The sequence below is a fragment of the Corapipo altera genome, unplaced genomic scaffold, assembly GCF_003945725.1.
Source record: "Corapipo altera isolate COAL_440 unplaced genomic scaffold, ASM394572v1 55, whole genome shotgun sequence".
NCBI lineage: Eukaryota > Metazoa > Chordata > Aves > Passeriformes > Pipridae > Corapipo > Corapipo altera.
In genome coordinates, this window is record NW_020884882.1 from 802408 (window position 1) to 814326 (window position 11919).

An 11919-nucleotide genomic window follows, 5' to 3' on the forward strand; every position below is an offset into this window, starting at 1 on the left:
AAAAAAATCGTGTGGCAAAAGCTGAACTGGAGTTGAAGCTGCCAGAAATGGGGATGGGGGGCAGTAAAAAAAAGTCTTCTCAAATACATTAATGGCAATAGGCACTATAGAAATATCATTGGTCCATTCCAGGATGGAGATGGTCTCCTCACAAATAGGGACAGAGACAAGGCAGAGGTGTTTATGCTTTCTTTGCCTCTATCTTCAACATGGTGACAGACCAAGGGAGTCTCAGTGCCCTGAGCTGGAGAACCAAGACTGAGAATGATCAACTCCCAGTTGACCCTGAAATTGTGCTGGATCTGCTGATCCAGCTGGATCCCTACAAATATGGGGCCTGATGGGATTCATCCCAGAATCCTCAAAGAGCTGCTGATGTCATCACAAAACCTCTCTCAGTGATTTTTTTTTTTTTAAGTGGTCTTGGGAATCCAGAGAGATTCCAGCTGACTGGAGGCTGCTGAATGTTGTCCCAGTTTTCAAGGAGGACCCCAGAAACTCCAGGCCTGTCAGTCTCACTTCAGTGCCTGATAAAGTTATGGAGATTATTCTGGGAGGGATTGAAAACACCTGAAAGACCACACAGTCAATTGGTCACAGCCAGCACAGATCTGAATCCATTAGAGAGTGTCCAAAGGAGGGCAACAAAGATCATGAAGGGCCTTGAGGGGAAGCCATGTGAGGACACTGAGGGCACTTGGTGTGTTCAGCCTGGAGAAGAGGAGACTGGGGGGAGACCTCATTGCAGTTACAACTTCCTGGGGAGGGGCAGGCACTGATCTCTGCTCTCTGGGGACCAGGGACAGCACCCAGGGAATGGCCTGGAGTTGTGCCAGGAGGTTTAGGTTGGATTTTAGAAAGAGGTTCTTCACTCAGAGGATGGTTGGGCTCCCCAGGGCAGTGGGCACAGCAGCAAGGCTGTGCTCAAGGAGATTTTGGATAATACTCTCAAGCACATGATGTGACTCTTGGGGATAGTCCTGTGCAGGGCCAGGAGCTGGACTCTGATCCTGATGGGTCCCTTCCAACTCAGCATATTCTGTGAACATACAGTGGGTGTGTTTCAAAGCAAAGTAAGTCAAAGAACAGTTGAAACAGGAGAGTGAGAATGGCTTTAGTTCCTTGTGCTTTAGAAGAGGTTCTGATTCCTTTTTGGGAATAGTCCATGGTGAACCTTTTAAGTATGAATTTCTCTTCCTCCCCTTTTGTCACCACCTTGGGGACGTTAGATATGTTTGTCAAAGCAGTGTATTTATTGTGCAGATCTTTCAGGAGCTTGTTCCTGGGCCAGCTGGGTGTAATGTTTTGAAATGCACATGTGACATAGGATGGAAGAAGTGTATTGAATTCTCACCAGCAGCATGGCTGACTCTTGATTCTGTTTCCTGTTCTTCTGTAATCCAAAATGGCAACTTCCAGGCAGGTCTATGCAAACTAACTATGGTAAGCAGTTAACTGCAATCAGATTTACCTATAGACATAGAGCTCAAAATTGGAAGGTTGTGTGGTGCACTGGAGAATAGTGAGCTTTCCTCTGGGGTTAAAAAAAACCCCAACAAAGCCCCAAAACTCCAACTTTTCCAGCTTCTCTTTATCCCCATAGTTTCTGGATTGTTATCTTGCTTATGCTTCTTTCCCTCTTACTGTGTAAGTGTAGCTGCTGCAGCACTGGCTGATGTTCTCCAGCTACCCTTAGGTGGCTGTGGCTGTTCTGGGAGCACTGATGACCCTCAGCTTAGGCTCAGTCTGAGGGATGGTGAGATGGAGCATCCCTTGCTGATCACAGTGGAAGGGCAGCTGGCTGATCATCAGGGAGGAGGGTTGGGGGAAAGGGTTTGTGCCCTCTCTGCTTGCCTGTGATTTTTTTTTTTTCCCCTAAGGATAGTGTGTGGGAAGGGATGAACCTTCCAGAAGGCCTTGCTTACCTTGACAGGCATTTTACAGATCCACTATAACTGAGATGGCTAAGAGGAAGTCTTGGTGTCTTTTTCTTTTCTTTTTAACTATTTTTAATACCTAGTTTACTGCTGCATCCAATGAATTCACATAAGAAAAAGAGCCAACATCACCTCTAAGGTAAGGCAGGAGCCCTCTTGCTTGCCAGAGCTGCTACCACTCCCCTCTTGCACAACTGAGGGAGTAGAGAACTTATGTTTTAAGATAAAAGCAAGTGTGTGTGTGTGAGACTACTTCTGGCAAATCCTTTCATGTCTTTATTCTGTACCACAATGAAGAAAACCAGCAAAAGCACAGTTTTCAGGTCACCTTTAATGAGTGCCATGTAGTTAAATTCATTACTGAAACATTTGGGTTGCCAGAGGAAGGTTCTGGTTGTGAATGTAGGGATTGATTCTCCCTCAGAGGGGTCCATCTCACTGCATAATGAATTACCCCATGCACATTACACAGCAGCCCTATTTCACCACATCAGGCTGGTGGAACTGTCCAGCTGTGAGGAGTGACTGCTACATCTGTCCAGCCCCTGGCATGGAGAGCTGTGCAGGCAGCTCACTGCTGGTGTCCTCCCCACCTTGTCAGGGGGAAAACCTGCGAGCTCATAGGAACTGCACTGGCTAAAGCTGCTCTCCCTGAGCTTCTCTTTTAAACAGGGAAGGAAAGCTCTGGTGCAGATTTCCTGGCTGCTGCTGAGTGATTTGGAGCACTAATGGCTCTGGCTGCCTCTGTCAGTGCTGAGGAGCTGTGGCCTCGAGCAGGGGTGTCCCAACAGCTGTGCTCTGCCATAAACCAAACATAACCCGTGTGTCTCCTTTCCAGCCGACAGCTCGGATAACTCTGACTTGGAGGACGACATAATCCTGTCTCTGAATGAGTGAGGAGCGGCTGCTGGGTGGGGTGTTGGCAGGAGGAGATGCTCCCTTCCCAACAGAAGACCAGAGACCAAATTGGAAACCAGTTCTGAGCACCCCAGCCCTGCTTTTCCTGGGAGAACCCGAGGAATTCCTGCCAGCCCGCTGTGTTGGTTTGAGTCAGCTGGAGGCTCGGGGCTAAGTCTCAATAAAGAGACCTGGGGTTAGGCCTCATTTCTCTCTGCCTTTTTTTTTTTTTATTTTTTATTTTAGGCTGAGATGACTCTCCTCTTCAAGGAAACTTCTGAAGATATTTCACAATATATTTTCTTTGTATAAAGTTCTTTCCTAAAGAACAAAAATAGTTTTATAAAAAAAAAATAAAAAGAAAAAAAAAGGCAAGTGTTCTAGTAAAGAGGGGATGACCTTTGTATTCCTGTAGTACCTTGTTACCATGGGGTAGGTTCAGGGGAGAAAAATTGTTTAAAATTAAATAAAATTAAAATTTATGCAACTACCAAGTGAAATAAGAGGATCATGATTTCTAATATTGTTGAGGAGTGAGAATATTTTTATTTTAAATATGATTTTATTTTTAAAAAAAAAGAACTACAGGTGTTATACCTGCTAATGCACCAGTGTGTTCCAGATGCTTTTGTTGTCCAGGGAAGAGCCCCTGGAGTGTTTGCTAATGGAGATAGTGATACCAGCTGTAGTGGGAGGCTGAAATCCTGGCTGGGCCTAGTCAGAGCCTGGTATTCCTGAAGACATGGGAATCTGGGATTGAAGTTTGAGCCCTTTTTCTCCCCTCTGCCCTTTGTGGTTCAAGTTTTTTAATCTTTCTTTCTTTTTTGTTTGGTTGTTTGTTTTTTTTTCCCTTCTTGCCCTCTGTGTGGAAACTGCAAATTGAAGGCCTTTTTCTTTAATGTAAAGTGTATTTATTAAAAAATTAAATACAAATCCTGTGTCTGTTTATGGCTGTGCATTGTAGCCATGCATTCCCCTGCCAGCCATGCAAAGTGGTGGTCCCTCTGCCTGTGGAGCTTGGCTGGAGAGCAGCCAGGTGTAGCTGGTGGCCTGGCTGCAGCGAGGAAGGAAGGGCAGAGTAAACAGGAGTGAGCTTTGGGAGCACAGGCTCCATTAGGATGGACATTGCACAGTGCCTGTGGGTTCCAGTCTGATCACTTGGGTTGCTTGACAGCCTGGAATTCCCAGTGTGGGCATCCAGGCGGGAGCTGGGACGTGCTGCTTGGTGCCAGGCTGTGGTGGTGTGTGAAGGTGTGCTGGAGTGTCCACTGTGGCTCAGCCAGAGAATTCACCCCCTCCCTGGTGTGTGTCAGGAGCTGGGAGCAGCACAGCCCTCCTCCTGTGGTCTGGCATTGCCAGGCTGCCCTGTGGCTGTCTGGGCAGAACGCAAATCAGGGGCTCCTGTTGGTGCATGACCAGGGCCCTGCCCTCAGAACTGGCAGTGGAGTGTTTGATTTCACAGTGCAGCACCCACTGCACGGCTTCGTCCTGCGGGTCAGAGCTGGCAGGTGAGTGTGCTCCCTGCTTGCCTGGACAAGGCCACTACCTGTGCTGTTTATTCCCAGGTGTTCAGATAACATCCACTCACTTTTTAACCCTTTCTCTGTTTTGGCCACTTTCAGAATAGGGTTTTAGGCAGAACAGGGAACTTGAGGCTTCTCACTCGACACTACAGCCAGTTTTCCACCATGAACTCTGCATTTCAACTAAGCTTAAGGCCCTGCTGGAAGAGGAAGGATTTCCTTTTTAACTGAGAGAAGGGATAGTTTTTCTTCCCTCAAGCATTGCATCTACTTAATGCACTTACCCAGAGCTGCTTGTTAATAATTAAAAAGAAAGGTTCTGCTGCAACTTATAATGGATAATTGTACCCTACAGAGTCGATAAAGATGAACGAGTTGCAATTACTACAGCATTTAAGGACAGCAATTGGAGCAGCATTCTGATTAAATGAGGGGATTGAAAATCGGATATGCCACCCAACAGCTGTGGAAGCAGCCTCTGCCTTATCAGAAACCATCTTATCTGACTTCACCATAGAAAATGTGCTGCTTAGGAGGAGGAAAAAGAAAGTAAAGCATGTACTCAGCTACTACTACCAGGGAACTGCTGTGCCAGATGCCTGTGTCTTGTTCTGGCATTATACCCCAGCTGTAATAGGCAGCATGTGCTGCTGGTTTGGGCCGGGCTGGCTCAGAGAAATTTGCCTACTAGTTGTGTGAAACAGAACCAAAACACGTAGGATGGAGCTCCTGTGTGTACATTTGACTTGAACCTGGGCTGCTGTAAGTATATATCTGTAAGTGCATCTGCTGTAAGTATGCTCTAAGTGCTCTCCCCTCCCACACCTGCCTTGACTTCACTGGACAGAGCCAAAGGGACTGTCTGGGCATTACCTTGTGTTGAAGGAGGTAGAGCCTGCAGGTCACCCCCCCAAACCTGCTGAAGCAGCCCCTGCTGCCTGTTCTGGGCAGACCCAGCCTCTCTGAAGTTAAATTCACAGCTGAGGGAGGCTGCCTGAACCCTGTGTTACTGGGGGTTGTCACTGAAGGGTGCTGGGGAACAGGTGACTGTAACAGCCTGGGTGCAAATCAGGATTCAGACTTGGGGACTAGCAAGGATTTATTTGTTTAAGTCCATAATTCTGCAGCTACTTGAGATGGGGGGAAAATCTCAGCATTTGGAAAAATCACCTCTTCCCCCTGACATCATGATTTAATTTATTTAAAAGCATAGTGCTTGGAAAAAGTCCTATAATCTTCTGGAATACACACAGCACATGGCTGACGTGATGCCATACAATATTTCTTCTATGCAGCTGTTACAGGCCCTGGCTTAGGGGGTGGAAGGAGATTTAAATGTCCTGCCAGCTGGCTGAGACACCCACCGACCTCTGCAGCAGAGAGGAGTCCCTGCAGGAAGGATGTGTTTCCTCCCACAATGTGAGCAGAGACGAGCCCAGCACAGCCTGTGCCCTCCTGTCAGTGTCCTTCCTATGTGTGGTCCTCCTCACTCTGGGACCCAACCCCAAGTAACTGCTTGGCCCATTTGGTGCAGCAACACCCTTCGGTGGAGCACAGCCTGTGGAATGCCCGTGCCAGCACCTGGGAGGGAGAGCACGTCCCTGGGAGAGCAGGGTACAAACCCCGGGGCTGGGCAGTGGCTTAACCTTTGTGTCAGGGAAGGGTGGTGACTGAGGTGTGATGGGCTCCTCAGCACTGGTCACAGCACACCCAGGGCTGGCCCTCATCCCTGGTTGTTTTTTTTTGTAGTAAAGGCAGCCAGCAGCTGAAGTTAAAGACCCAAATGTTTGCTGAAGGAGTGTTTAAAATAAAAGATGGAGTAGCTCAGTCTGAGCACTAATGCTCTCAGATCAGCCAACCCATCCTCTCACACACCCAGTCCCACTTGAGTTTCAGAGCACCCTCAGAGAGCCCAGACCATTACCCTGCTGTGATTACCCCACTGCTCCTACTGTCCCGGGCTGAAAGGCACACCCACCTCCCAAACCCCCCAGCACTGTCATACCCCACATCTTCCTACATCACCGTGTCTCAGGCCTGCCCCATATCGTGGATCTTCTCCCCAGAACTGCAGCCCATCCCAGTTTAAGGGACAAGTCTTTGATGCTGTAAGATACAGATGTAGTGTTATTTTGCTGTAATTGTCAAGCCTTTTTCAGGCCTGTTTCTCTTGGACCAGCCTGGATACAAGTGTGAAGGGATGGGAAGGAGGACACAACTACAGGACAGGTCCTTTGGCCTTGGCACAGTCTGTTCAAACAAGGCTGTGGCTCCCTTGCATGCCAGGGAGCAGTGAGGCTCAGGTCATCATGTCAGAGAGATGCTGCTGCTTCTCTCTCAGGTATTTTTTCCTTAACTCTCTGACTTCTCCTTTTAATTTGTTGGTAGGAGGGAAATCTGTTTGGTCCATGCACACATGCTCACACCCATCAGCCCCTCTCTGGGAACAGAGATCCCATCATTAAAACTCTTACCCAACCCAACTCATGATGACATTTACCTTCTAAATAACCCTATTTACTGATTTCACAAGGGAAGTGGGAGATGGGGGATTTCAGGCTGTTCCCTTGCCAGGAGCGGTTGCAGCTTTTTTTTTTTCCTTTCAATTCCTCACATTCACACACCATAACACACGCAAAGACACACACGAGGCCACGCCACAGCAGCTCGAGCTACAGCTCCCTGCCCCCACAAAGCCAGGCAGGCACTGCTGTGGCACCACGACACGCTCTGCCTCAGGCTGCAGGACACTTCCAGGACACCTCCAATGCACAGGAGACTCCCACAAAAGGCTCTAAATCACTCTAGGACTCGGCCATGAGGGGCATTTAATAGCACTTGGTTTCAGATAACACTTAATCTTACAATTGTTGACATTTGACACTGTCTTCGGTACAACAGCATCGGGGACTCGGTCACAAGGTTTAAGTCCTTGTTCCTGTAACCTTGTAAAGCCGGGGCAGTCCAGCTCCCCTGCACCTCCCTGTGCCACCAGTGCAGCCAGCCTGGAGGGCGGCTGGGAGTGCTGGAGTTGCTCCTCTGCCCCCACAGCTTTCCCAGGTCCCTGCTGCTCCTGGCAGAGCAGCCAGCTCACCTCTCCCTGACCTGTGCCTGCACCCCCATGGACAACACCCTCCGTGGCCTCCGAGCTGCACTCGGGCCCTTACGGACAGAATTAACATTTTCTGGGGTACAGAAGATGCATCAAGTGAAATGCAAACCCCCTCCTGATCACACTAACTCATTAGATTTACTTTTAATATAATCACAGTATTGAATGTTAAAATAACAAACCAAAACTCAACAAACCAACCCACACTTGTTGATATCAACACATTATTAAATTAGGCAACTGCTCACACATGACCATGTCCCTACTGTGACACTGCAGGGTTAAAAAATAAAAAAATAAAAGCATCTCACACTGAGTTATGCTCCCTGCTAAATAGGTTTTGACACCAATCATACCTGAGAGCAGTTTTAGAAGGGCCTTTGGCAGCCATCAGCAAGTGAGTTGCTGGGTCACAGAGAGTGGTGCAAGACAGACTCTGGTTCTCCCAGGATTTTGTTCACTTGCTTACCACCAGAACAAACAAAAACCCCCCTGCAAATGTAAAGAAACTTTAGTGTTTTTAATCCCACACAATTTTCTGTGAGCTTCCTAAAATCTACAGGCATCGTTTTAAAAAATAAAAATATCCCCAAACCTAACAGTGTGGATTTTAACTCCAATTTGGACTCGTTACCACATCCTTATGTTGCTGAGCACTCAAGAGGTGCAGAGGTCCTGGCCTCTCCTAACAACCACCTCCTACCACAGACGGCAAGGGTGATGGACCCACCCCATCTCAGATCTCCAACTTTGATCTCCAGCGGTTCCAACAGTCACAGGTCACCTGCAGTAACGTAACACGTTCTCAGACATGTTTCTCTCTTTCCCTGTAAGCCTTAACAAGCTTACAAGAGTTAAACAAGCTTTAACTTCAGAAAAAAAAAAAAAAATTGCCATTTTTCAATTACGGATTTCAGGTAGTGCAACGTGATGGACTGTGCAAATGGCAGCTCCAGCTCACCAAATACCTTTGTGTCCTCTGCTTGTCCACATCTACAATGGGCCCAAGAGGGTTCCCCCTTAAATCACCTTTTTTTTTCTCCTGCTTCGCTTTTTTCCTTTTACAAAAACTGGGAATGTCAAACCTCTTTTGTTTTATCCAAGAGCTTCTATGGCTGAGATGTATCAGTGCTCTCAAAGCTCACCAACTTGAATACAGGGTTGACTCCTTAGCAGCAAACTTTTTGCCAATTAATTATCAACTGTAATTTTTTGTTGTGTATAAAACCCAGTTCTACTCTTGATCAGGATTTGCTTCCTTGGCAGCTGGCTTCCTGGGAAGCTTCTATCCTCAGAGACTCAACAGGAATGCATCCAGACTCAAATTTATGAAATAAAAAGCAAACAGGACAGAAAAAAAGAAGAGAACCAACCTTTGAGTCTCTCATGCAGCACAAAGAACCCCCTTCCCCTCCCACCCTGAAGGACACATATAAAGATGAAGGAGGTGCAGAAGGCTGGAGTCTGAGAAACTGAACCAAGCTGGGGCCTCACCTGGATGCTCCTGCACAGGGAACTGGCCCTTCCTGGGCCGTAAGAACTCGGATACCGCACAAGTTTAGAAATCCATCAGTGAACAAGGCTTTACTGACAACTTTTCATACAGTTAAAAAATAAAAATACAGAACAACAGCGGACAGTGTCACATATTAAAAACGAATAAAATGGGCTCTATTTAAAATTTTAATAGATATTATAGGTATTAAAATTAATTAGAAACTAAAAATCTTACCACTTTGGCCGAGGTGTTTTGAGCCTCAGCCAAAATGATCAGCCTTAAAAACAACTGGGTTGTGTGACACACAAAGAAAACATGAAATTTGAAAAGACAGTGTGGGCTAGGCAGTGTCTTTGACTATAACTATCACCATATGTTCTTCTTCTAACTTCCCCAATGTCCTTAGTGCTGACTGGAGGTACTGCTGAGAGAACTCGCAAGGAGGGAACGCGTAAAGCATGCCTGTGCTGTCCCTGCCCTTCGCCCCTCCCACGGGCAGGCTGATAACCCCAGCAGCCTGCTTCTGTTTCAAGTAGGAGACCAGATTCCTGAGAAGCCGTCGCTGCAAGCCAGGCTCCACAGCAGGGAAGGTCCCCTCGGCCCCTGCCCCTGCCGGGGCGGACTGGGTGGCCAGGAGCACGGCGTAGCCGTTGGGGCTGCCTTGTTTGATGCGGCGGGTGACTTCGTCCAGCTTGGGCTGGTCCAGCCGGAGTCTCTGCGCGATTTTGAGCTGCGTCAACTTCCCGCCGGACGAATGGTCTTTGAGGAGTCCGTTGATGACACCCAGGTCTCCCTCCAGGATGTGCATAGAGGTGGGGAAGCAGCTGTTTTTTAGCACAAGAAGCCCATTCCAAGCAAGCTGCAGTGTCTGAGCATATTCTGATAAATTCTTTAGCTTTTTGGTCTCGGATTTTGGCTCCTCGTGAGTTTTTGATTCCGATTCACCAGTTCGATGATTGCGTTCGCTGTCCCTTTTTTTGGGCTGGGGAGCATCGGATGGCTCGCGATGGGGCTTCTCCTCAGCCGCGTGGCGATTGTTCTGGAGGGAGTTGCTCTGCTCTTTCTCGGCCCCGGGTTCTGTAGTGTGATTCTCCTTGCGAGCCCTGTCAGGGCTGCGGTCTAGAGCTGGCCCACTGGCCTTTGTCCTGCTTCTGTCCTCGTAAGGCGAGTGAGTAGTCCTCCCGCGGTCGCTGGAGAGGCTCCGGCGTTTCCGCCTCTCTTCCCAGGGTTTGGGCACGCTGCGGTCGCCGTCGCCGCCCCAGCGCTCCCCGCTCCTGCTGCGCACGGACCGGCTGTAGCTCTCCAGGTTGTTCCTGCGCTCGGCATTTTTGGCAGGGCTGGCCCAGTCTGCCTCCACAAAGCTCCTGTCTCTGTCCGAGTACAGGAGGTGCGGAGGAGTCCTATCCCGCACCCTCAAGTCTTGCTCCAGGCTCCGGTGCCGGCTGTACCCATCGGCCAGCAGCTCGTAGTGCATGGGCAGCGGCGCGGGCTGGTACTGCTGCGGGTATCTCGTCTCTTCTGCTTTGGCAAAATCCACTCGGAGCCTCCTCTCCGGGCCACCCAGGGGGAAGCCCCTCATCTGCGCGCAGGCGGCCTGGGCGGCGTCCAGGCTCTCGTACTGGATGTAGGCGAAGCTGTCGCCCTTCACGTAGTCAATAGTCCTGATGCTGCCGAAGCGGTCGAACTCCCTGGCCAGGGCGGCCAGGGAGGTGCTGGGGCCCAGGCCCCCCACCCACAGCCGGGTGGTGGGGTTGGCTTTCCCGTAGCCAATTTTGATGGGGTTCCTGCCAACAACGCGGCCCGACATGGCCACCTTGGCCCGGTGAGCCATGTCCAGGTTCTGGAACTTGAGGAAGGCGTAGGCGCCGCCCTGGCCGCGCGCAGGGCGCTTGATCACCACCTCCTCGATGATGCCGTACTTCTCGAAGGCGCGGCGCAGCTCCACCTCCGACACGTTGTGGTCCAGGTTGCCGATGAAGAGGTTGCGGGTGGCCCTCTGGTCATCCTCGGGCATCAGGTCCTCCTCGGCCACGATGGGGTAGCTGTAGGGGCGGCCGCGCTCGTCGTACAGCCCGTAGTAATCCAGGGCGCGCTCCCGCTCCCGGGACAGCCCGATGGCCGCTGCCTCCAGCGCGAAGGCGGCAGCGGCGGCGTGAGCGTGGCGGGGCCGCGGTTCCCGCAGCAAAGGGCTGGTGACCGGCGACAGCGAGCGCTGCTTGTACTGGTATGCGCTGTGCAAGGGCGGCAGGTAGCCCAGCGGCTCCGGGGAGGGCGCGGGGGGCGGCGTGCGGCTGCGGCGGCCCCCGCGCAGGTACACGGGCTCCACCTTGAGCGGCCGGTCGTAGAGCAGCAGCTGCCGGGCGCGGGCGTGCCGCCGGGCGTCGCGGGCATCCCCGGGGTGTCGGAAGTTGACGTAGGCGACGCGGCCGAGCTCGGGCGTGTGCGAGAGCTTGACACTGATGTCCCCGGCGCCCCCGCCCGCGAAGCGCTGGAAGAGGCGGAACAGCCCGTCCTCCAGCAGCTGGTCGGGCAGGGCCGCGCTCAGCCCGCTCACCAGCAGCGTCTTGTACTCGCAGGAGCCGGGCGGCTCCCCGGCCAGCCCGGCCGAGCCCCCGAGCGGCGCCAGCAGCAGCGAGGGCGCGGCGCCCGGCGGCGGCCCGGCCAGCAGCAGCGACGGGGCCACCACGGCGCCCGGCAGCGCCTTGGCCTTGGGCACGCCGAGCGCCCGGGACGAGGAGGAGGAGGAGGAGGAGGAGGAGGGGGCGGCCTGGCTGCCGCCGCGGGCGCCTGAGGCCGAGCCGCTGCCCGCCGGGCGGTGGTTCGAGTCGCCGCCGCCGCCGGCGCGCTCATCGCCGCGGTGGCTGCGGGAGCTGGAGCCGCCTCCGCCGCCGCCGCTGCTGCTGCTGGTGGTGGTGCCGCCGCCTCCGCCGCCGCCGGGCGTGGACTTGTCCC

At 51.5% G+C, this 11919-nt stretch overlaps 2 protein-coding genes across 5 annotated transcripts in view; one reads left to right on the forward strand and one right to left on the reverse strand.

Moving 5' to 3' along the window:
- Positions 1–3762, forward strand: part of DCAF1 (DDB1 and CUL4 associated factor 1) — a 50413-nt gene extending 46651 nt beyond the window's left edge. For all 4 annotated transcript variants that reach the window (XM_027640260.1, XM_027640261.1, XM_027640259.1 and 1 more), the window contains one exon: positions 2776–3762. In XM_027640260.1, coding sequence (XP_027496061.1) covers positions 2776–2834 — 59 coding nt within the window. In that variant the 3' untranslated portion in view covers positions 2835–3762. The remainder of the gene's footprint in view (positions 1–2775) is intronic.
- A 5264-nt stretch (positions 3763–9026) lies between these two features.
- The window catches only part of RBM15B (RNA binding motif protein 15B), a 3453-nt gene continuing 560 nt past the window's right edge, over positions 9027–11919 (reverse strand). The window contains exon 2 of the mRNA XM_027640284.1: positions 9027–11828. Coding sequence (XP_027496085.1) covers positions 9308–11828 — 2521 coding nt within the window. The 3' untranslated portion in view covers positions 9027–9307. The remainder of the gene's footprint in view (positions 11829–11919) is intronic.